The 25,774-nt window shown below is 42.5% G+C and overlaps 1 protein-coding gene and 1 long non-coding RNA gene across 2 annotated transcripts in view; one reads left to right on the forward strand and one right to left on the reverse strand.

The window, feature by feature from the left end:
* Positions 1-88: 88 nt before the first annotated feature.
* WNT8B (Wnt family member 8B) lies at positions 89-25,199 on the reverse strand. The gene is made up of 6 exons (XM_033130805.1): positions 25,090-25,199; positions 7,440-7,473; positions 6,510-6,648; positions 5,563-5,688; positions 4,446-4,588; positions 89-4,231 (listed from the first exon to the last, which is right to left on the reverse strand). The coding sequence occupies exons 1-6, from the start codon at positions 25,155-25,157 to the stop codon at positions 3,686-3,688; spliced, it is 1,056 nt and encodes a 351-aa protein (XP_032986696.1). The 5' UTR covers positions 25,158-25,199; the 3' UTR covers positions 89-3,685.
* The window catches only part of LOC117036141 (uncharacterized), a 63,317-nt gene continuing 41,534 nt past the window's right edge, over positions 3,992-25,774 (forward strand). Inside the window, exons 1-3 of the long non-coding RNA XR_004425326.1 lie at positions 3,992-4,120; positions 4,770-4,937; positions 23,649-23,759. This is a non-coding gene — a long non-coding RNA (uncharacterized LOC117036141). The remainder of the gene's footprint in view (positions 4,121-4,769; positions 4,938-23,648; positions 23,760-25,774) is intronic.

Raw genomic sequence — 25,774 nt, forward strand, 5'->3', positions numbered from 1 at the left:
CATCCGTGCCTGACAGTCAGCACCAGGGTTTTCCCCACACCACTTCAGGGCTGAGCTCAGCTGCACAAAGGGGCTGGGTGTGAAGACAGGGGGTACGATCTCTAATCCTGTTGTAGATCCCATCATGTCTGCAGGCTAGATGTGTGTGTTTGGGAGGAAGGGATTGTTAGGCAGTATTTGTTTGTAAAGCCACTTGCTCTTCAGATAATACTTGCACTAACTTCCATTGATGAAGCAGTGTGAGCCCCAGCAAAGTCCTTTCCCAAAGTGTCTTTGAAGCCAAGAGCCCATTGAAGGGAAGAAAGGCCGGGAGAGGGGATTAGTTTGTTCAGCAGCTGTGAATTTCAGTGGGAGGTTGATGAACTCCGAAGTCTTTGTTTAAATTAAAGGGGGGGAGAAAAAAGCCGCTGCTGGAGTGAGAGCCCCACTGGGGGCCCTGAACTAACACAAGGAGAAGTCTGAGCTGCAGGGAGCTGTGTACTGACTGCAAAGACTTTTCCCAAACACTTTCGGAAAAGGTGTTGTGAGAAGAGAAGGGGGCGGAGTGGGGGATTAGCATGTGAAATGAAGTGTTCATTGACTCCAGTGGGGGTAGAAGGCTATTTTAATGGCATTTTGTTCTCTTATTTTCTCTTTTTGAGCTCTTTAGAGATATTGTTTTGCGAAGGCAGGCTTTCTTCCCCCTTCTTTCCAGTCTTCAGATTGCCTCTATGGGAGCCAACATAAATATTTCTCCTCCAGGAATGCGGGTTAATTAAAAGGAAATGAATGAGTGGAAGCATCCAATCCAGACCCACAATAGGCGAGTGCCCTGGCCTGCCCTCCCCTCCCACCACCACCAGCACCACCAGCACTGAGCACGACCCTGTCTCTGTCTTTGCCCTAACCTGCTGCTCAGGCCAGTTGAGGCTGGGATTCTTTTCAAGAAAAGAAAACCCTGCCTGTGTGTATGCTTACAGGCCAGGGACAGGAAGGGACAGTATTATGCACCCCACCCCCCAACCAGTGTCCTTGTCACTTCTTAGGACCTCCCTCTGTTTGTGTCCTCTGGTTGAGGACTCCAGATGGGCTCCTAAAGAGCACACTAGAGGAGGGAAGGGGCCTGGGTTCCAGTACGCACCTCACGGTAACTTACTAGCTGGTGGAACAAGCCAGACATCTTAGCATCAGTTTAAATCTATAAAACAAAAGTTTGACTAGCTGACCTTAAAGTGTCTTCCCAAGTAGCTGTTAGTTCTGGAGTTGTCCTCATTTGTGAAAGAGAACACAACCCTGGTGATTGAGTCTAAGAGAGAACCTAAACTCCTGAGGACCTGCAGGGAGGACCGTGTGTTGTTCACCACTCTATTTCCACTCCTATGTTTGCTGAGTGAACAAATGAATGAAGGGATCATGCAGGAGTGGGGAAAGCAATAAAGGTCTAAGGTAGCTCAGTAATGTGTCTTTTATAGAACTCAAATGAATCTGGTATCAATCATATCCATTTGGGAATACAAAACAATAACGTGTGAAAGAACTTCCGGGCAGCATGACATGTTTAAGAGTACTGACCTGGAGTTATCAAATATGAAGCACAATAGTTTCCCCTACTTTTCTGCTGAGAGACCTCCTGGAGAATGCAGCTTTCCTTTACAAGAATGCAGCGTTCCTTTCCTTGTCCTTTTATATTTTCTAGCTCTTGCCAGGTTTTCTTACTGTACACTATCAAATAATTCTGCCAAGGGGGACAGCGAGGTTGGTATATGCTGCTGCTTCATGAAGGAAGAAAGGAAAGTTGGGCGACTCAAGAGGCCCAGATCAAAGCTGAGGGAAGAAGCAAAAGCCTCATGCTGATAGAGCTGGAACCGAAGCACTACGAGACCCTGAAGGGAAGTGTGTCCCCCATAAAGGAGGAAGGGGAACCTCTCTCTTCAGTAAGTGTTGGTAGGCCCAGAAGATGTGTAGGAATGAGGCCCTGGCTTTGGAGTCTGACTTGGCCACCATCTCAGTTTGGATATGGGGGCCCTTCCACTCTCACAGGCTGACCCCTAGAGCCTCACTCAGCCCCTGTTACTTACTTGGAGCCACACCTCCTCTGTGCTCTTTCCTGCTCTGGGAGAGGTGAGATGAGGTTGTCTAGCATTTGACGAGTTGAGCTCCTGAAGAGCAGACCCAGGACCAGCGTGGGGGAAGGGAAATGGCTGGGAAGCTCCTTGGGCTGCAGAAGGTGTCAGGAATTGGCTCTTCCCTTCCCAGAACCCTCTCATAAGCAAGTCCCAGCTGTACTGCTTCTTCCTGAGAAGAGGACCAGGAGACTGAAGCACCACAAGCAGCAAGCTCTTAGCTACTTAGTGAATGTCTCAGTGGAGGAATTATGTGGATGATTTACTAATCCTTAGCAGATTAGCCTTAGTCAGGCCAGGATAACAGGCCATCGGGAAGTAAGGCTCTAGGGATGATGGCATTCTGGCAAGGTGGGAGTAAAGGGAGGGCCTAAAGGTTATAGCTTCCACCTACCCTCCCCTATATCTCCAAGAATGAGTTCAATATCTGGGAAAAAAGACACGTACCATAGTGACTGCAATAAATTAAAAATTGAAGGTGCTGAACTTCCTATTAGCAACAGTTTCATTGCAGGAAGTTTACTTACTGAAGGAAAATATCCAAGTCCCTAAATCCTGCCTGTTTGAGAACCAGGTTAGTGAAAAGGAAGGGTCCTAGCTCCTCCTGCCTTATGACCTGCCTTTAGAGGTGCAAACCAGGGTCCGAATGGGAAATTGGCTTTATTGAGCTCAGTCTTGGCTCAGAGGAACAAGGATCCTTTGTGGAAGGTGAAGAGGTAAAGCTGGTTGCTAAGAGGAAATGGACAGAAGTTTACTTTAAAGGCTAGGAAATGACTGCTAATCTGACCGGACATAGTTCCTTGACATTGTGGGTATGTGGAGCACCTCAGATGATTGTCTAGGAAGATCATTACCCCACTGGTCAAGTCCATTAGAGATGGGGATGCAAAGATAAGTAGCACCCTCTGTTTTCAGCAAGGCAGCACTCTAGGGTTTCCACTTCCCCCATCTTCAACGCCTGCTTCTAGGAACCAATCCCCATGCTTCTTCCTGGGCCAGTTTTCTCAGTTTCTCTTCAGGGAAAGAGGGCAAGGAGCAAGGGGAGAGAAAACATTAGAGATTCCGGGAGAGTCTATGCCAACAGTTAGCAGGGAATCAAGCACAGGAGTAGCTCTACTATAGGAGGAAGATGCGGCTGTGGTAGGACCTGGCAGCAGAAAATGGGGTAGAGGGCAAGAAAATGAGCAAAAGAGAAGCCATGGCTTTACCCCGCGGGCCCTGCATATTTGAGAAAGGGTCTTCCTGTCCCTAGGGCTCCATAGGCTAGGTCCGGCGTTAGGGTAGCTAGGAAGTGGAGGGGGAAACGTCTATTCTCATCCTCGTCCAAGGAAGATCAGTAGCTCAAAATCTCAGAGTTCTCAGATCTAAGTGTGGACGGTGAGGACGTTTCAGACAGCTCCAGGGAACGCAGCGAAATTGGAGAAACAGGTTGGAAAGTGACAAACTCAGGAGATTGCAGTTTGGGAGTGCTCGGGATGCCTAGGTTTGGGAGTGCGGGATCTCCATTCCCTAGGTTCCTCTATTACTGGGGTCTCTAAAAGAAGCCAAGGAAAAATGGAGAAAGGAGCAGGGAGAGGAGACCCTTAGGGTTTTCTCACGGGTTTGTGCGCCGCGCCCCCCCGCGGCCGCTCGGCGCGGCTACAGAAGTACTTGGTGACTCGCCGGCGGCACTGCTCGCAGCGGACCGCGCAGCACCAGTGGAACTTGCAGTTGCAACTGGACACGGTCTCTGCGCGGCGCTCCTCCACCGCCAGCCCGCAGTCCCCACAGAGCCGGCGGCAGCTGCGGCGCTCCCAGCGGCCCAGGGCCCGCCCGCGTCGCAGGCACTCTCGGCCTTCGGTGCCCAGCAGTCCTAGCGTTTTGTTCTCCAGGCAGTAGTCCGGGGAGTCCTCCAAATGCACCAGCTCCCGAGTGGAGATGGAACGGAAGGTGTCGGCGATGGCGCCGCGGCCGGCCGCACTGTTGCCAGCACCTTGCAGCAGGTCCACCTTAAGAGCTGCGTGGTACTTCTCCTTCAGGTGCGCGCCCACCTCGCGGAACTCGGGCAGCTGCAGCCAGCAGGTCTGCGTGGTGCAGCTGCCAGACACGCCGTGACACTTACACGTGCGTTTCATGGTGCCCTTCACCGCCTGGGAGAGAGCCAGGAGTGAGCGGGCCAATGATTAAGCGCGTGGGGAATCTCTGCCTCTGAGAGGGGTATTTGCGAGGCATCTACTCAGTCTATGTGGCCAGCCGCCTTAGTACCTCGTTTTCCCAAACTGTTACATGAATGAAGAGCTGTCCGCACCTAAGGCTGGTAAAGGAAGGAGCCAGCTGCCTAACCCCAGGGGCTGCAGGACTCACCTTGCGGCCGGCCTCGTTGTTGTGCAGGTTCATGGCAGCCCGGGCATCTTGTCCTGTCTCCAGGGCATCGACGAACTGCTTGGATATTGCCTCTCCGAAGCCCACGTTGTCACTGCAGCCTCCCCACAGCCAGCCTTGACCTCCTGTAAAAGTGTAGGGGGAGGAAAGGTCATTGAGCAGGTGGTGCGGATCCTCCTGGGCGGCTGTTTCTAATCAGGTTGAGGGGATATGAGATGGGGAAGGATTAGGGCTGGGCGAGAGCCCAGACTCAAGATTTGTTTCAGCTTAGGTTTGTTTTTGCCATTTTTGCGCGCCCACGTCCAGCCTCAGCCAATCCGCTGCTCAGGACTCCATGACATAAGTAGTTGCCGAGTGGATTCTCTGCAAGGTACCGGCGCTCCTCTCCTTAAACACAGTTTCTGGCCTTTGGGCGGAGTGTGCACGTGCCGTGCCGGCGATTGACTTCCGGAAGGGACACAAGGCGCGAAAAAGGTGAGGAAAGCGTGAGCATTGAGGGGGATAGAGAGGAACAACTGAAAAAATATGGGACAACCAAATTGGAAGTTGAACCAGAGGACAGAGAGGATAAGAGGACAATGGAGGCAGAGTGGAAAGGAGACAGAGACAAACAACATGGAGGGACGTCACCCCTGTGTTTGAGAGATTGACTGGATTGAATCCTCTGGGAGCATTGTTCCTTTATCATTACTATGTTTAAATGAAAAAAGAGAGGGAGAGAAGGGCCCACGCTACATTTAGCCTGGTTTGTCACAATAGGTTTTGGGCTTAAACTGGTTTGCCCTACTTTCCTCAGATTTGGAAGAATACAGCTCTTCTTCACCCCACCCAGCTTCCCACCAAGCTTTTCATTCTTTTTTTTTTTTTTTTAATTTTATTGAGGAACAGTGTGTTTCTCCAGGGCCCATCAGCTCCAAGTCCTTGTCCTTCAATCTAGTTGTGGAGGGCGCAGCTCCCTGGCCCAGGGGGAAATCGGACCCGCAACCCCGTTGTTCAGCCCTCGCGCTCTAACCAGCTGAGCCACCCGGCCACCCCCGCTTTTCATTCTTGAAGTGAACTTGACTGGCCTGCCCGAGCCACCCCCAATGTCACTACTCACCCAGTTGCCCGTTCCGGGAGTCGTCACAGCCACAGTTGTCAAAATCCCCAAGGCTGCAGTTTCTCGTCAGAGTGTACATGACTCCAGCAGAACTGATGGCGTGTACAAATGCTGTCTCCCGATTAGCTGGCAGGAACCAAGAATTGGGTCTATTAGAGGGAGGGGTTGCAACCCAAAGAAATACCAGAAATGCTACCTGCCTTCAATATAATCATTATACTCTCCTTTCCCAGCTCCATCCTATTTTTCCACCTTTATAATGTACCTGACTCTCTTCCAGGGTCTACTGCAGCCCTGGTCTCAGCCCTACTCTTTCCCCTTCCTTCTTTTCAGGTAACATATTTTATGATTAGGTGGCTAGATTTTTGTTGAAGTACATGATTGTAAAGGGTTTAGGTGGGAAATAGCCTGAGGAAGAAATGGAGGAGGATGAATCTGAAGTCCAGGTTGTAAAGAACCCATCCCCACTTCCTCCTAGAACATTGAAGCTCTTTCATTTACTGGCATGGCTACTCTCTATCTTCTCCATGGGAATCTGGTTTCCAAGTCATTTCCCACTTGCCTCGTACCTCTCCGCTGAGCCGGCTGAAGGAAGGGGCTTAGAGGCCTGAGGAATTAGGAACCCTACCTACCTCCTGATGTTATCTGTATCATGAGGAAGGCTTTTGCCAACCAGCAGGCCAAGGATGGTATAGGATTGGGGGTGAAGCAAGGCCTACTCATTGAGCAATGAGGGTTTGGGGGAAGAAAGTAAAAAGTTCTATAGGTAGGAAAAAGGAACTAGAAAAGGAACAGAGAAGATCCCAGAGTGGGAGATGATGGGAGATGACCTGAGAACAGACCAGGTGAGGAATAAGGGTGTAGGGAGGCAGGGGGCCATCCCTGGAGAGTGGGGCTCTAACCTGTGGCCAGGGGGTCCCGGGAGCTGTGGCCGAGGCTTTCCTTACCACTGCGAAGGCCGCCATGGCTGGACAGCTGCAGGGCTCTCTCAGGGCAGTTCCAGCGGTCCCAGGCAAACTGGTATTTGCATTCCTCAATACCACTCTGGGCACCAGCTGCCACGCTGCTGGAGTAGATCAGGTAAGCCTGCAGGGATACAGGGGTCAAAATTCAGACTCACAGCAGCTGGACTTGGGAGACATTTCCCCTAAAGTGGCCAAGCCCCTCCCTTCCTGCCCACTCTCCTATCCCTCCAAAATAATGACAGAGTAAGCACTTTAAATATGCTATCTCATTTAACATCACAAATAACCTTGTGAAATAAGAACCATTTTATAGATTAGGAATCTGAGGCTCAGAGAGGTGAACTAAAGCGATTTGCTCAAGGTCCCCAGCTAGCAAATGGTAGAAGTAGGAATGAAATTCAGTTTCATCAGGCAGTAGACCTCACTACATCTTTGTACACCATACTATTCACTATACTATTCTGCCTCTTCACAATGATCCCAAGTTACATAATTCATGAATTTTCCATTGTTCTATCTTAGAAAAGACCATTTTGGAACTGGAAATGTTCTTAGAGACAATGCAGTACAATGCCAGTACTTTGAAGATGGAAAACTGCATCCCCCACCACTGCACTGAGAAGGTTGTGACTGCAGCCTGACACTGAAAGGCTTTTGACTTTTCTGGCTCTGGACATTCTGCCCAGAAATTCAGAATCAATATTCCCGACTCTTGTCTTGGCTCTGACACTTGTTCGCTGTGTGGTTTGAGGTGTGCCCCTAACCCTCTCTGTGCCACAGTTTTTCTGTCTGTAATAGATAAAGCATAATAAAACATGTGGATATAATAAAAAGAAATTGGCATGTGTGGTCTTCAGCCAAGAAGCTAAGATTAGCGAAATCCAAAGAAACCAAAGAAAGTTTTTTTCTTACCTTTGGACCAGTCATCAGGAAATTGTTCACTGACCTAGGAGAGAGAAAAACCACAGAGCATAATGGAGATGCACCAACTCACTTCTGCTGCCAAAAGCTGTAAAGATTACTTCAGGAAATATAATTGATAGGAAGAAAGGGAAAATGGTTTTGCCAAGGAAAGATAATGCCTAAGGAATCTACTAAAGATAATTTATTTAGTAAAAAAAAGAATACATACAAAAGGAGCTAGTATTATGCTTCCTTTGGATTTTTAAAATTTCAAATATCAAAAATGTTGGGAGTAATGTTTGATCATTATTTTGCCAGGGTGGAAAGAGAGCTCACATGAACTCACTGCTGTGTACCAGATGCTCTACTCTCAGTATTTTACATGTTGATGTTGTTAAATTCTTACTATCTCAGGCATTATTATCCCTGTTTTTCAAATAGGGAATCTGAGACAAATAGCGAGTCTGAATTTTGACCCCTGTATCCCTGCAGGCTTACCTGATCTACTCCAGCCACGTGGCAGCTGGTGCCCAGAGGTATTGAGGAATGCAAATACCAGATTAAAATATATTGTTTAAGCTCTCCCAGCTAATAAGTGATTGAAGCAGAATTTGAATCCAGGTCTGTCTGACTCCACTGTACTCTGAGAGGGATAGTTCTCTAATCAGAAAGAGGTAAACAGTGAAATATCTTTTTAGGGATTGAGTCATAATTAAATTCCAAAAACAAAAACAAAACAAAACAAAAATTCCAAAAACAATTTGACTCTGGAAAATAGTTTAGCTGTTCCTTTCAAAAACGAAAAATGGACTTGCCAAACGATTTAGCAATTCCACTCTTGGGCTTTTATTGCAGAGAAATGAAGACTTATGTTTACTCAGGAACTTGTACTCATATGCTCACAGCAACTTTATTCATAAGAACCAAAAATTGGAGACTACCTAAATGTCCTTCAAAGGATGAATGGTTAAAAAACTGTGGCACATCCATACCATGGAGTATTGCTCAGCAATAAGAAGGAATGAAGTATAGAGCTGGAGAATAGATTAGTGGTTGCCAGGGGTTAGGGATGGGGGATGGGTTGGCTATAAAGGGAAAACACCTGTGAGTCTTGATGGTAGAGTTAAGTATTTTGATTGTGGTGTGATTATGCAAAGCTATACATGTGGCAAAAATCACATCAAGCTACACACACACACACACACACACACACACAATGAGTGTATGTAAAACTCGTGGTCTGAATAAGCTTTATGAATATTGTACTATAGTTGTAAGATGTTAACACTGGGAGAAGCTTGTGTGGGACTTCCCTGCACATTTCTTTGCAACCTTCTGTAAGTCTATAATTATATAAAAATGAAAAATACAATGTATGCATACGTAATCTGGAGTGTTGGAGATTTGGCAAATGGACTTCAGTATAGACATTTGAAAATTAACACAAACATGCTGCCTATTATCTTTCTTTTTCCATTATAATGGAAGAAAGTAACATGGGAATCATTATATATTGTACTATGAAATTCGGTGTACCCTGCAATTGTAAAGGCCAGCAAGATGCTGGCCGTCGTCAGAAAGCAGATTGGGAATGAAATAGACTGAAATAGTTCAGTTTCCTATCAGAGGCCAAAAGAGCTTGGCTAACTCTCTTCATACAAAATACACACAACACCTAAAATGCGGGTAGTTTCTGAAAAACATTAGTAATAAACTGGGAGGCTGCCATATGAGAGAAAGTGAAAAAGATTTTGGAAAAAAATGTAATGGAATTTTAGAAAATCGTAAAAGACTACAGAGTCTAGCAAAACTAAAGCCCGCTTTTTAAAGCTTGGCAGGCGAAATTAAGTTGATTAAAAAGCACTACTCACTTGAGGCAGTAGTACCAGCAAAGTACAAAAATGCATTCAACACTATTTAAATGAATTCACAATTGCCAAAGCCATTATGGGTTTGCAGATAAATTTCTGATCTGGAAAGACTAGTATCAGAAAAGTCAGCCAGGCCCTTTGCCTCAGAGAATGGAGCCTGAGTTTGCTCTAGCTCAGAAGGGCAATCTTTATCTTAGGAATAACTTTCAAAGGCTTTTGGACATTACCAGGCCAGACAGTGGCTAGTTTCTGTTCCCCAAGACAGACAATATCAAGAAAGAAAACAAAACAAAAATTGAATGGCAGAGGAAAGAGAAAGCTGTGCCATAACCCTGGGGTAAAGAGACTTCCTGTGAGAAGATACTAAGTTGGAATCACAGGGAGTGATGAGCAGAGATACTAAGGTTTCTTCTTTACTCGAAGGCCCTACAATACGTAACGGTCTGTATGACATGCTGATCTAGTCCATTTGATTAACCAGTCATATCTAATCGAGCACCTGCCGAAGGCCTTATTTGGACAATTTTCCCATAAATTGACTTGTGTTGTTAACCCTCGAGTTATTCGCAGACATAGTTGAACCATATCCCTGACTTACACATATCCAAAATATTCAGTATTAAGAAAAGACTTGCAATAGTTGTTTACTAGTCTTATTGAGATGATCATTTCACAATATATACATGTAATCGAATCATTATGTTGTATACCTGAAACTAATATCATGTGACATGTCAATTTATCTCAATGAAAGAAAAAAAAACTGTATGTCCTTGTGGTGAGCACCAAAGGAAGAGGATCTTGTTCTTGATTAATGAGACAGAGGCAAGATTTCATTTTTTGGGGGAGGGAGGTAGATAAAAATATAATATGGATCGCAGAAAACACAGTGAGTGTGTGATGTTAGAAAGTAGAAAGAGCGCCAAAGAAGAAGGAATTGAAGTGTTTGTATCAGTACCACTTAGGGACAGTTGTGATTGAAGGAAAGATGCTAACAAACAGTGGAAGATACAACATTTGTTTAGTGGACGGAGGCAGTGCTATAAACATGAGACAAGCAGCACACTCCTAGACGGAGGGACAAGCCCCCCCATTCCCCGTATGTACAGTTGCTGATGATACTACCCCCATTGGGTGTCATTCAAAGGGTTTATGCCTTCCTGAACCCTCCCAACTAGTCTCAGACCTTTTCTTGAATTCTAGACTTGCATATCCAGCTATATTCTTGATATGTCACTTTGGTGTTTAAAAGGCATCTCAAAGTTACACTCCTGACACATCCCAAACAGAACTCCTGGTCTTCACTGACACTGTCAAACCCGCTCCTTCGGCAGTATCCCACACCTAAGCAAAGGACAGTTCCTTTTAGTTGTCAGACAAAAATCTTAGAGCTATCTTTGACCCCTTTCTTTCTCTCACATCCTATATTCAATCTATCATGAAACCTGCCAGCTCCAGCTCAGAATATATCCAGGCTCTAACCACTTCTCAGCATCTTCACTGCTGTCCCTCTGGTCCAAACTGTCATTCTCTCTTGCCTGGATTATTGGTAAAGCCTACTAACAGGTCTCCTACCTTCATTCTCCCACATTCTACTCTCAAAATGATTGGTCCCTTTAAAGATTGATTCCTTTGAAATATAAATTAACTTTTTTCCATTCTCTGCTCAAAATCCTCCAGCGGTTTCCTATTTCACATAGAGCAGAAGCCAAATTCTTACCATGGTTTCTAAGATCCTACAAAAAGTAGCCTCCCAGTTATGCCTCTGGCCTAATTACTACTCTCCCCTGCTTACTCTGCTGTAGCCACATCTCCTTGTTCCTCTGACATACTGGGCACCCTCAGATTCCAGCACTTGCTGCCCTCTTTGCCTGGAATGCATTTGACTCACATATCTACATCGCTTGTTCCTTCACCTGCATCAGGCTTTTTAATCAATGTGTCATTCTCCTTGAGGCTGTTCTTAATCATCCTGTTTTAAATTGCAACTCCTTCCATCCCCTTTCTCTGTTTCATCATTTTTCTTTTCTCCACGGCACTTTTATCATCAGAACACGATGTTTTACATCTTTATTTATTTATTTGTTTTACTCTTGCCTGCTCCCACTAGACTGTAAGCTTTATTAAGGTGGATTTTGCAGGGGTGGGGTTGTGGTCTGTTTTGTTCACCAAGTATTACCAGTGCCTGGGGATAGCAAGCATTTAATAAATATTTGTTGAGTGAAAGAATGAAGGAACTCCCTTTTAGGAGTGGGAGAAGGAAGAAATATCATCTGAGGAAACTCAGAAGCAGCAGCTATCTAGAGCGATAGGGAAATAGGAGAGAATCCCTCATGCATGCCCACGGTCCTAAACACCGTGATTATGCGACGTCTCCCAAATCTTTACCTCCAACCCTGACTCCTATCTAGAGATCCAGAGCTGCATTCTCAAATGAACACTAGACTTCCCTACTGGGAATGTTTCAAATTGTAAAGACAGTATGTCTAAAAGCTAACTCATCTTTCCTGCCAAACTACCCACTTTTCCTGATGTTGCTATTTTTTTGTTAATGGAGCTGCTCTCACCATCCAATCAGTTATTAAGACCTGTGTGTATTTTACCCCTATTATATTTTTCACATACCAGTTCCCTCTTTTCTCTCTCACTGTCTCAGTGACTCTCACTGTCTCAGCCTCTGTTGTGGTCTCCGACCTAGGCCACTGTAGAAGCTCCACTGACTTCTCTACTTACAGTTTTTACCCCATTCCAATCCAGTGTATAGTCTGCTGCTAAATCAGCCTTCTGAAAACAAGATTGTGATGTTCTGTACAAGAATCTTACACAGTTTTCCAACTCTTGCTACTCAAGGTGCTCCATAATCTGACCCTCATACCTTTCCAGCCTGATTTCCCATGAAATATCCCTACTTGTTCAGTCCTTTAGTCAAGCTGAACCAGTTGCTATTCCTGGACATCCATACATTCATGTCTCTGTGCTTTTGTTCTTGCTGTTCTTTTTTATTTTCTTTTTAAGTGTGTTTTTCCAGGACCCCTCAGCTCCAAGTCAAGTAGTTGTTTCAATCTAGTTGTGGAGGGCGCAGCTCACAGTGGCCCATGTGGGGGCTGAACCAGCAACCTTGACCTTGTTGTTAAGAGCACTGCACTCTAACCAACTGATCTCACCAGCCGCTCCCATGCTGTTCTTTTAAGTCTTTCCCATTCTTAGTATTTTCAACCAGTGGTGCTGGAACAACTGGATATCCACATGCAAAAGAATGAAGTTGGATCTATATTTCACACCATATACAAAAATTAATTCAAAATAGATCATAGACCTATATGTAAGAGAAAAACATTGAAAATTTAGACTTCATCAAAATTAAAAACTTTTGTGCTTCAAAAGGCACCATTAAGAAAGTAAAAAGATGGGGCCGGCCTGGTGGCTCCGGCGGTTAAAGCTCCATGCTCCTAACTCTGAAGGCTGCCGGTTCGATTTCCACATGGGCCAGTGGGCTCTCAACCACAAGGTTGCCGGTTCAACTCCTTGAGTCCTGCAAGGGATGGTGGACAGCGCCCCCACAACTAGAAGCGGCAACTGGACCTGGAGCTGAGCTGTGCCCTCCACAACTAAGACTGACAGGACAACAACTTGAAGCTGAACAGCACCCTCCACAACTAAGATTGAAAGGACAACAACTTGACTTGGAAAAAAAGTCCTGGAAGTACACACTATTCCCCAATAAAGTCCTGTTCCCCTTCCCCAATAAAATCTTTAAAAAAAAAAACAAGAAAGTAAAAAGACAACCCACAGAATGGGAGAAAATATTTAATTATATATCTAGTTAGGCACTTGTATTCAGAATATATAAAAAGTACTTACAACCAAACAATAAAAAGGTAAATAGCCCAAGTAAAAAATGATCAAAGGATCTGAATAGATGTTTCTACAAAGAAAATATACAAATGGCCACCACTAGTCATCAGGGGAATCCAACAAGAATTCACACCCACTAAGCTAAAATAAAAAAGATAGACGATAACAGCTGTTGGCAAGGATATGGAAAATTCAGAACCTTTATACATTGCTGGTGGGATTGTGAAATGGTGCAGCTACTTTGGAGAATAGTCTGGTAGTTCCTCAAAAGGTTAAACATGGAGTTAGCATATGACCCAGCAATGTCGTTCCTAGGTGTAGGGTCACGAGAATTAAAAACACGTTTTCAACATAAGCTTGTCTATGAGTTCACAGCAGCATTATTCGTAATAGGCAAAAAATAAAAACAATCCAAGTATCTATCAACTGAAGAATAGATGGATAAAATGTGGTATATCTGTATAATGGAATATTATTCGGCCATAAAAAGGAATGAAGTACCCATACATGCTACAATGTAGATGAATCTTGAAAATATCATTCTAAGTGAATGAAGCCAGACACAAAAGACCATAAATTATATGATTCTATTTATTAAAAATGTCCAGAATAGGCAATTCTATAGAAACTGAAAGTAGAATAGCAGTTGCTAGAGACTGAGGGGAGGGAAATGAGAAGTGACTGCCGATGGATATGGGGTTTCTTTTTAGGGTGATAAAAATGTTCTAAAATTGATTGTAATGAGAGTTGCACAAGTTTGTGAATATAGTAAAACCCATTGATTTGTGCACCTTAAAAGGGTGAATTTTACAGTATGTGAATTATATCTCAATAATGTAATAATCCCACGTATTCTTAAATAAGTATCTTGTTCAAAAGCCACAGTCAGCATTTCCTGAAGTCTCACAGCAACTTTTTTCTACCTCATATTAAGGCTTTCCTTTATTCCCTTATACGTGACTACAAGGAGGGCCTGTCTTAATTATCTTTGTATCCCCTCCAGCTCCTACTATAATACTGAACATAATAAGTGTAAGTACTCTATAAAACTGCATTGAACTAAAAAGTTTTAGAAAAACTATGGAAGGATCATCAGATGCAACAAAACAAGAAGGGCTGAAACAAAGATTTTGGCAGATACGAGAGGGAAGTCGTGACAAACCAGGGCTCCCACTAATTTTCTAACGTTGTGAGGAGATGGTCGTGCTCCATTAGCAGAGGATCATGCAAGAGCAACAGACAATGAACGCTGAGCATATGTACACAAAGGTTGGTGTTATAATCAAAACTTCTAGCAAGTGGATCTGACACACGTAATGCTATTGGACTTCATAGTAATGTAATTAATTGTAAAGTGTAATTGTTATTGGACTTCATAGTAATGAGGCATCAGTGGTCAGCAATTTACAGAAATAACTGTGGTTAGTTTTGCTTTTACACGGCCAAATAAAAGTTTTTGTCTCTTCTCCTTTTGTTAGTCTTCCAGTGTATATACGACACGATATAAAATTTAACTTCTGTCACACAATAAGAGCTAACATTTATCGAGTATGTCAGGAACTCTTCTGAGTGCTTTACCTGTATCATCATTTTCAATTTTTATAACAACCCCATGGGGTAGGTACTGTACTATTTATTGAGTGTTCATTCTGTGTACACCAAATACTGTTTCAAGTACTTTACATGTTTTCAGCTCACATAATTATCACAGCAATTATATGAAGTAGAAACTATATGTCTTCCTTTTTATAGACACAGAAACCGAAACATAGAGTCACTGGCCAGCATCACACAGCAGGTTAAGTGGTAAAGCCAGGACTGGAACCTAGTCAGTCTGATTCTCGAGCATCTGCTCCTTCTGTGCTGTGCTTTTCTGCAGCCCATATTTGCCTTGCTCTTATTCCCATCTGCTAATCCGGGAATTCTGATCCTTGAAAAGTTCTTGATACGATTTCTTGGAGGTCTCCCTCATTAACAAGCGCAGTTAACCACCATGTTGTCTGAGCTGCTTTTCTGTTCTTCCATTGCCCCAGCCTTTCCATGTCCACCAGGCACCCATATCTGCCAGGCATATAGACTCTGCTTTACCTGAGGGACACCACATCCCCGGGCATGGTTTTGGAGACGGTTGCTGCTCACACTGGGTTCTATGCATGAACAAAGTGGGCACAAACAAATGTACCACACGAATGCAAGATGTTAAAAATGGGGGAAGCTGAGTGGGAGTGAAGGGGGAGGGGACATATGGGAAGTCTGTGTTTTCTGCTAGTTTTCTATAATCCTCCTCTAAAAAAAAGAGTCTATTAATTTTTTTTTAATGTAGGGATGAATGACTTTTAGCCCCCTTTAGAGTTTTATGTTTCCGCTTGGGTATCTAAACTGCCATTTGTGTACAAAAGTCTTATAGAATTTTAATAAAAATAGTTCTTTTGGTTTTTGCTTATAATACCCTCCTAGCCATCCTCCAGCCCACTTCAGTGGACTGAAGCCAAGGGGCTTGCTAACAGATTCAAGTGACAAGCTTCGTTGCTGGATCTCCTCTAATCTCTTCCTTTGGAGTGACGCTGTCCTTGGAAGACTCCATACGCACTTACGCAGATAAACTCCTGGGGCCTGTAATTCTCCTGATCTGCCCACGTAAACTGAACCCATTGGAAAATTAATCTAAATGGATTATCTTGTAGAGTGCATGCGAATTCTCTGGGGAGTTTATTAAATAAGAAGATTCTTGGGCCCCAGCTCCAGAGACTCTTGTTGAGCAATGTGTGTGTGTGTGTGTGTGTGTGTGTGTGTGTGTGCGCGCGCGCGTGCATGTATGTGTGGGGGTAGGAATCTGCATGTACACGTTTCTGAGATGGCTGTATTGCAGATGGCTGTATTGTATTGTATTGTTGTCTAAGGGCCATCTATCTTCTAGGAAACATGCTAACTCCCTCCACGTGTGGAAGTCTTTGCTGCCATAGCTATTATTTTACATTCTTAGACCACTGCTACGCTCTTCTCACCAATCCTGAAGCGAGTCTTTAATTCATTGTTTGATCAATACTTTGTCCTACAAGCTTCTAATGCCATCTTATCCTTCTCCCAAGATAATTTACCAATAGTGAGAATTGGGGAAGACAATCAAATCTCTCTCTCTCTCCATCATTCATTCTGAGCTCTCACGATAACGTTTCACTGTAAGTAGCTTCACTGTCACTCTCTAGTCTGGTTAGCCAAATTGTGTCCTGCTGTCCTGATCTTCACTACCTTCTGCCACGAGTCCTGTAATATCAACATTTATAAGTTCTTTCCCCTTCCTTTTAATGTGAGTCTAAATCCTTCCTATTCTCTTCATTACTAAATATCTTTTCAACTATTGTTGAACAACAGATACAGATGTATTAGTAGTTTTAGGCTATGGGTAACCACTAAAGCAGAGCCCTGTGCACTTTCTATCATTTTCCCATTGCATCTCTGCTCTAGGGACCGTCTAACCTTGCCACCTTAGTGGTTATAATCTAGCTGTAATCTAACCACAATGCAAAGTTTCTTGGTCTAGGCTCTATAGCTCCTCAAACACCACAGCTTTCAGTATTATCAAGCTTATCTCCTGGGCTATACTGCCTCCCGAATTGCCTATTCCATCATCAGTCTGGTCACCAGTACATTTTTTTTCCCCGGGGAGCTGGAGCAGTAGGGGAGGGACTTTGGATCAACCCAAATTCAAATGCCACAGCTTCTCATTTAGCTCTTGGAAAATCTCCAAGTTTATTTTCTTCGTTTGTTTGTTGACCTAACATTTATTACTGATATACCCATGCACTCTAATTTTCAAAGCTTCTCTTCACTTGATACCATTTGAAGAAACTTTTACTTTTAATCGTTATTTATTATTGTTTTTTACCACCTTAGGAAGTTCACAGAAAATTGCAAACCCCCATTCTCTGTCAGTTATGTCTAATGGTGGACCAGAGGTCTAAGTCACTGTCCAATGTTTCAACCATTTCTCCCTATTTGGAGGCTGTGCTCCAAACTAGCACAGCCCACAAGGTAGTCTGTAGCACATCACATGGTACGGTTAGCAGTTTAGCTGCCATGGGGAGCACACGTGCCTGATTCTATATAGCCTGCGACACACATGGGCACTGGACCAGGAGAGCCAAGCATCAGGCTATCTTTAGACTTCCTTCTCCCTTTGCGTGACCAAGACCTTGTTACTAGGCCAAGTCTGTGTGCCAGACTCCCTCTCCCCTCAGTGTGAGAGTTCCTTCCCAGGACAGCACTCAGTCTTATGCAGCGAGCTTCTTGCAGGTCAGCCTCACTAGTTTGCCAAGTATGCCTGGATACGTTTGAATCCCAGTGGTTGATGTAACTTAAATTTAAGTTAGGATTCCCCTTTTGCATTCCTCACACACATTTTTAAAAAGCCAAGGTTCTGAATATGAATCTCCAGAATTTGGTGTTTTCTTCTCAACACCCAGGACTTTCATCTCAGTGCCCTCTGATCCCCCACTTTGTTCATCTCTTCACTTTTCCCACAAGTCTTTAAATAACAGGTTTGGCTTCTTCCTACCCTTTAATCTCATCTCTTGAGGTCCATCAAAAGTCTCTGCGTCATGGAGCTCTAGTTGGCCTATTTCAGGAGAGACCACGTAATTACCGTAATTTGGGGTGATGGCCCAGGGGAAAGGAGAAATGGTCATGAATGAATATAGATGCAGATCTTCCTCTGGAGATTTGGCACAGAGAGAGAACAGGGGAAGGGGGCAAAAGGTTAAGGGGGAGGGTCCAGTGTAGGGAAACTATCTGGAGCTGTAGCCAGAAGTTGTTCCAGTGAAGCAACTTTCTCTTAGAAGGTTATCTGACAGCCAGCTTTTCACCTCATGGAGCTAGCAAGATGCCTTGGGCTGGGAACAGCCTGAATACAGCAATTTCTGAGCAAGTTTCCTTGTGATTCTAACTACCTGCTATAACATATGACGCACAGGGCACACCTGCACCAGCACATACACACAAATATGTACACACACACAATTACAGAGAAGGCAGGCCTTGCTCATAACTGAAATAGTATCCCATTGGTCCAGAATTTTTCACTACCCCCTCTGGCAATACCTGAGGATATTTAAGCGAGGAATAATTCACCGCACAATTAGAAAGAGTTAAGTTTAAAGTGCATTTTTTTCCCCAAGGGTAAACAGCGTGACTAATTCTTATCCATTGTAAAGTATAACTAATTGAAATCAGGCTCTTTCCTATTTATCTAGGGGAAGGATTAGGAGGGAAAAAGGCACAAGATACCTGAAGTCTTGAAGGGAAGAGAAGTATTCAGAATTACAAAGACAAATTTCCTCCTTCTTAAAAATCTGTCGAGAGGGAACAAAGGTGATATCAGTGGAGAGATCTATTTCAGTAGAACAATGGAACAGAAGCCAGATTACAGCAAGTGAACAGTTATGAAATAAAAGCAGCTAGTGTTGACTCATTGAAGGAGTGTGGCACTGAAAGGAAAGAGAGAAAAATGCAGTGAAAATTCAGGCCATGTGAAGGCTTTTTTTCAAGATGAGTATAAAAGGAAAAATTAAGCAATGTGTAGCTTTGGGTCATATCCCCATAGATATTTCACTGATTTAAACTCCATCTCTGTCTTCAAAAGGAATTCAGCCCTATAAATCATTCTCAAAAATTTTTTTATAAATATGAATTTTCTATATTATAATGTAGTACCCTAAAATATATTATAAAAAGTCTTATAAACCAGTTGGCTAAAAAGAACAAAAAAAGTTAAACGGATGTGTCAATTTTAGTAGTAGTCCTTATTATTAACATTTATATTAAAATCCCACATTATCTCAAATCCAGTCCTTGACAAATAATTACTGGCAAAGACCATATAATAGCCCACAGGACAACTATGTATCATGGGTCTCAGGCAGATTTCTTCCCAAGCAAATCACAAGTTTTCAAGGGATAATCTTTTCCCCTGAAAGTGAATGAAATGTCATTTGTATTCCAGGATATTTTACAGAGAGATAGGCTGTCTTTCCCTGTCCTAATTTCCTTCCTTCTTTTTGTTTTGCAGCAAACTCTGATGAGAAACACTGAGCTACAGAAAAGCCCTTGAACGCTTAGCATTTAAATGAGGGCTGTAACGGGAATAAGCTGTACTCATTCTCTGTTCCGTGGTCTCTAAGTGAAAGCTGCTAAGGAACAGCTCAAGCCACTGTTCCCAGAAAGCCTGGGATTGCAGGAACCTCGTCCAGGATCATGAGGCAGAGCATTTTGCTTTGTTTTCTGATCTCGTTACCTTAGTCCCTCGAGTATAAACTTCAGAAAATATTCATGTTCTCAATTGCATTGATGGATGCAATACCAGTTTGTGTCAGGATCAAGAAAGTAGGTGTACGTGGTAATTCTAAGAATTGTTCTATAAAACACGAGGTGGACAGTTCAAGGTAGGGAACTTGACAAGCCTGGACACTTTGGTATCATTTTCACGACTTAATGGAACTAAATCCAATGGATGGTAAAAATGTTCTCTCCTCAATCTGATCCAAGGATCAATTTCTGTTGCCTGTACTAAACCAGCACAGCTCAAACAGAAATAAACTCAAATATGTATTTGAATGAATTTTCTCTTTTCATTAATTTGTATTCTTGATTTCCTCCCCCCCCCCCACCAAGAGTGGTCATATCTGTGTGATGTCCCCCAAGATTCACTCTAATTACTGGCTCTAGATCTCTCAGACACAGGATGGGGGTTCCTTATCCTACCCTTCTTCTTCCTATTTTGAACCATGGCAGCATTTGGATGATTTAGACTAGGAGAAATATATGCAGTTGAAAATGCTACAGAAAGTATAGATGAAGCAAAATTAGCCAGGGGTTGATAACTGTTGAAGCTGAGTTTTGAGGGTTTGTTATTTATGCTGTTCTATCTTTGTAAAAACATTTTTTTCCATAATATAAAATTAAACAACAGAATACTCTTAAAGCAGTAATTTATGCAATCTGGGCTCCACCAGACACCTTGGTTTAACATGAAGAAATGCCAGACAGGATAATATGGACAATCTATTGGTTTGCTATTTATTATCCTGGGTATTGGGGTGGAGTGGAACTTTCAAAGTCTAATATAATGAACTGAAGATACTGAGTAAAGGAAAAGGACTGAGATTTATGGTAGCAAAAGAGAATTACAGGGTGTTGTTTTGTAAAAAATATTTATTTAAAAAATACAATTGTTATCCATATATAGTTGCACATACAGGAGAATTACAGTTTTGAGCGAAGGAAAAATCTTCCTTACGCAAGATGGTTTAAGCTTGGCCTGGAAAACATAAGAATTTCATCTGTGGAGCTGCATAGAAATACTGAACTATTGGCCTACTTTCAGGGTCTATTGAGACTACTGGAACATAGCCTCATACTATGCTGGTACCAAAGGATGCTGAAATTGGGAAAACAACCTACTAATAAAAGTGAATTCGGGCTGGTCAGATAATGGTGAATTTAAATGATTCCCTCTTGGTCTGATTACTCTTGGCCTGCAGAAAACTCTGACCTAAGAAATATCTAGAGAAAGGGTATGATCAATAACAAGGGCCTATAATAAACATTAAGACTAGATGGGCGGGAGGGGTGGGGGGGGGGGGGGAGGGTGAGGGGATTGGAGGGCAATCGGTGACCATAGGATGGCCACGGGCTTGAAAATTAATCTGGGGAACGTAATTTGGTGGTTACCAGAAGGTAAAGGGGTTGGGGGGTGGGGGATGAGGATGAGGGGGATCAAATGTATGGTGATGGAAGGGGAGCTGACTCTGGGTGGTGAACACACAGTGTGATTTATGGATGATGTGATACAGAATTGCACACCTGAAATCTATGTAATTTTACTAACAATTGTCACCCCAATAAATTAAAAAAAAAAAAAAAAACCCTAAAATTTTGGCTTATAATGAGACTAGAGTCTGTCCAGAGTGAATGGTATTTTCTTTCAAGGGGTCGTTGGCGTGTAGGTATATTTCAAATGAGAGGCACTGGAGGAAGTTATTTATGTGAACCGAGCCCAGAGTTTCCCCCAGCTGTTAACCTAGCCTGATCTTTTACCTAGGAAAAAAAAAAATATGCTTTCTGAAAAGTGAAGGTTTATCCTCAGTAAAATTGTATTGACCTCTCTTTCTAAGCCTTCTGAGTTCTCCTCTGCCTCTCTGATGGAAATAGAAAAGAGTAAATGGAGCCCAGGAAAAAGGGATTTTATTAACAGTTCCAATAGAGACTAGCATTACCCAATATAGAGCAGCATTGAACCAATTGTCCCAGCTGGGTAAAGGAAAGAAAAGTGAACTCCTTCCATGGAAGAGAGAGGTTTGGATGGAAACTCCTTTTCTTCTGGTACATTTTGTATACCCCACTTACCTCTGTGTAATATCACAAAAAGGAGCTCCTTCTTTATGTCATGTTATCATCCACACACACACACACAATTATAAAGATGCACTGGAAAGCATCCTCCTGATCGCGTATACGAACTGGTTTCGTGAGAAAAGCTATAATAACGTGTCTCCTCCCAGGACCTCATAGCCTTTGTAAATAATATTGATAATGATGATAAGAATTGCCATCACCAGTATTAGTATTTATGCAGGAGAAATAGAGACTCGGAAGGGGAAAACGCAAGGCTCAAGTTGTTGAGAGAATCAATGGCAAAACTGGGAACTAAGTTTCCCTGATCGTGTCTCAAGCCCTTCGAAGAACTTACGGTGCAGCTGCTAACCTAATCGTGCTCAGCGTTACCTGCTCGCCAAACCCCAAGCTTTTTTTAATGGGCTATGATTTTTTTTTTTTTATCGGGGAAGCTATCAGTCATGTGAATCTTTTTTTGGCGTATTATTTTCCAGATTCCAAAGCAACTTCTCACACTTAATTTTATTTCTAACTTCAGAAGTTCCCAACCTCTGTGAGGACGAGAATCCCTTTCTAGTGTGACAAAGCTTAGTAGATCCTCACTTCATTGCACGTGTTCTTTTTGTGTCTGTTAGTGGGAAAAACTCCACCAAAACTTAATATGACAACAAATTACCATGAATTCCATAATTTTTAGAGGAGTATGTATTTGACTGGTCATAATATACATTTGAAAAATTATAGCACATATACACATAATATACATTTGAAAATTTGGAGTATGTATTTGACTCGTCATAATATACATTTGAAAAATTGTAGCACATATAATTTTAGCCATCAGAGATGCCTGGTGAGAATATGGATTCAAAGACCTCCCCCATCCAATAACAGAAGCCTTGGCTAGTCAGGGTTCTGCATGTCATTATCAGATGAAATTTGAAGAGTCATAGAAAGGTTACCCTACAAGTGTAAATGTAGAGAACCAAAGGATGATGTATTTCAAAAGCTGCTTTAAAACCCAAAGATTTCAGATAAATCCTTGCTCTACTGCAGGAAAGAAACTGATCCTGTTTAAATCCTTTGGAAAGTAGTAAAAGTAGTGATCTCTGTTAAAGAGTGTGAGCAGAGCCATAGTAAACCTTCGTGTCCTGAGGCATCTTTCTGATTTGCTGATTGAGTTGAGCAGAGAGAGGGCGTGTGAGAAATGGACAGAACTGGGCAAGACCCGATAGCATTAGGAGACATAATTTGGAGTTAAATATAGGCAACATTTAAGGAAAAACATGTTCTAGGTCCATTCATTCCCGATGAGTAAGTGTATTGGGAGCGGAAAGTCAAATTGGTTCATCTCTGGCCACCGTTATAGCCATCGCCCTCTGCTTGGCTGTATCATGCTTTCCCATTCTATCTCTCTTTTTGGAGCCATTAGGATTAAGAAAAACAAATTCAAAGAAAAGATTTTTCTCAAGTTACTAAAGGATAATTCTCTCAGAAGGGTCCCAACAAGAGGAAACTGTGGAGAATGCTTTTCCCTCCCCAATTGTTTTGCACTGAGATAACTAGTAAAACTGTATTGTAGGTTCACGTCATCTTTATTCTATCCTTTTCAAGCCCAGGAATTTCTGCTGATGGACTCTTTTAGACAGTAATTTCAGGCGAGACTACAATTGAACAGCCAAGCAGAAATTGTGGTTCTCTATTTGTTAAATGCTTTTGAGGTCCTCACATAAAAGGTTGATAATGAAGTATTAAGGGAAACATCTGAAAGGCTGCAGTTGGTCAAATTTCTCTGCATGGCACAAAGGGAAAGATGACCTTATGCAAAACCCTGATAGTTCCATTATAAGAATAATCAAGATTTAATGTTAAATTAAAAAATCACGTTTCAAATGCTACCAAAAAACAGGCTCTTGGCAAAGTATAAATGTTTAATTCAAATAGGGGCTTATCGGGAGAAGCAATGAAAAACTAATTGCATTATACAGGAGATTTGTACATTTTCTCCTCAAAGTCAGGCAAAGCGAGAAGGGGTTCTTAAACCCTATTTTTAAATTAGAACTTTCTTTCACATCTCTTTTTTCTTCTTTCTTTTTGAATCCAGACATTTGAATTTGGACAGACAAGCAACCCAGCCACCTTTCAGTGTGGCTGTGTCAGTATCGGAATGAAATGAACATGACCCCCTCCAGCAGGGAAGGATCACACAGTAAAGGTATTTTTTATAGAACAATTCTTCACACTGCCCTGGTGACTGGGGAAAGGAATCTCGTGTTTCTCTTTTGCTGATACTGAATCAGCTGAAGAATACCATGAACATCAGTAGAAATGCTCTGAAATAGTCTCCGCTCCCTTTTGTCTTTTTGTTCTCATGACGGGGAGAGAGGAGACATTTTTTTTTTTTTTGAACGTGCAATATTTAATTAAAATGCCAATTAAAAACGGAACAATTATTTGGTGGTTCCGTTTATAATCAGAAGTGTTGCAAAGGATTATATGAACTGGCAAATCATTATATTAATTTGGCATACTGATCAACTCTAATAAAGATGGCTATCCTCATTTATGATAAGAATACACTCTCAATTAGCACAGGAAGCTGATTTCAGCAAAGAAATTCCTATTCTTGCTTCCTCAACAGTTTAGTAGCAATTGGATTCATAGCTTGGGGAAATAGATGGTCAAAATGAGAACTGATAAGAGACTGAACTCATATCTCAATTGGGGAGACACTCCAGACACTCTAGCAAGATGCATTTCCTAGATCTTATGTCTGTATGTTATTGCACACTAGCTTATTAAATATTTCCACGTATAGATACTTTATGTGGTTTCTGAGAGCTAAGTGGAAATGATGATAAAATGTATCGTTTGTGCAATGGTTCATGGTTTACAAAGCACTTTCACATGTCTCATTTTTTTTTGAGCAGTTTAGAAATATTTGCAAATTGAGTAAATTAAATAATTTTGTAGAAAAGTTTAGATTTCTAAAACATTTTATTTCAGACATCTTTGTTAACCCAGTGCCAACTCAGTAGTTCAAGTTAATTTTTAATCTCTAGGAAATGATGGTATGAGCACTTACTTAGACTATTCTGAAAAAATTAAAGTTAAGTCAGAAAGTACAGAATAAGATACCATTAAATTTTTGTCTCCAGCCCTCACCTCAAAGATCAGATTCAACACACAGTAGAACTTGCTTTGAACCACCGTCCTCTTCTCCGCAATGTTGACATCAGGATTTGGTTTAAAAAAAAAAAAAAAAAAAGGCTACTATCTCCCCAAAACAACTTAGAATATTTGTGGTATAACAATTTAGAAAAATAGGAAACCCCTACCTTTTAATCCATTCCTTTATTGGTAAAGGTCTAAAGATTTACTGAAATCAGCCATAAATATGCGAAGAGCCCTACTCCATTGAACAGTTTTTTCCTAGGAGAGATCCCAAGGCGTCCTACGTTTCTGGAAATAAAAACGAGCTCTCTCTCATATATTACATGCATTTACCTAATTCTAAGTTCCAGGTAGGAGTCCAGGTTACTTACCAAGTATGGCTGAGTTGGAGGACACAGGTGAAAAGAAAGATGCACACAGAAGGCTTCATGAGCAACATTATCCTCTGGAGTGACAGAGATAGAAAATTCTAAAAACGTGGGAGTCAGAGCAGTAAGATGGGGAAGTATTCTCCTTGTGGTAGTTGGATGGAATTCTCCTCAAACCCCAACTTCCTTGGGTGTAAGCGATCCCAAACAGAGTTAAGGGGAGGTGAAATGGAGCTGCCAAAGTTCCAAAGAAGAGATTATCTACTTAATTAAAGTTTTTTTTCCCCTCTAAGTCCTTCAGCCAATCAGAACTCAAGTGCCAGAGAAAGATTGAGTCGATCAAAAGAACACTCCAGGATCCTCCCAGACAAATGCAGAAGAAGGGGACGAGGAAAAGGGGACAAAGAGAGGAACACGGAGAAAGAGGACAAAGAAAGAGGGGTGGGGGGAGGAAAAGAGACATAGCAAATCCCCTCTACAGAATCACTGTGTGGAGTCTCTCTCCTCTCTCTTGCCTGTGCCCTCCCACGCCAACACTACCTCCCCCACCCACGCACACTCACACACAGACACAGAGAGGTGAGCCTGGTCCCCAAGGAGATTTAGAAGGGACTGTGCTTTCCTGGTTGTCCTTTGGAGGGCTTTGAGGCTTAATTTGCATTTAGGATAGCTCTCTTCAGAGAAAAAT

This window comes from Rhinolophus ferrumequinum, chromosome 16 (genome assembly GCF_004115265.2).
Source record: "Rhinolophus ferrumequinum isolate MPI-CBG mRhiFer1 chromosome 16, mRhiFer1_v1.p, whole genome shotgun sequence".
Taxonomy (NCBI): domain Eukaryota; kingdom Metazoa; phylum Chordata; class Mammalia; order Chiroptera; family Rhinolophidae; genus Rhinolophus; species Rhinolophus ferrumequinum.

Excerpts from the sequence above, each read along its gene's own strand:
- WNT8B (XM_033130805.1), bottom strand. The coding sequence starts at position 25,157 with ATGTTGCTCATGAAGCCTTCTGTGTGCATCTTTCTTTTCACCTGTGTC. Across the intron at positions 4,589-5,562 it reads CTCCCGGAACGGGCAACTGG|GAGGTCAAGGCTGGCTGTGG; the intron begins GTGAGTAGTGAC and ends ACACTTTTACAG. Across the intron at positions 4,232-4,445 it reads ACAACGAGGCCGGCCGCAAG|GCGGTGAAGGGCACCATGAA; the intron begins GTGAGTCCTGCA and ends GCTCTCTCCCAG.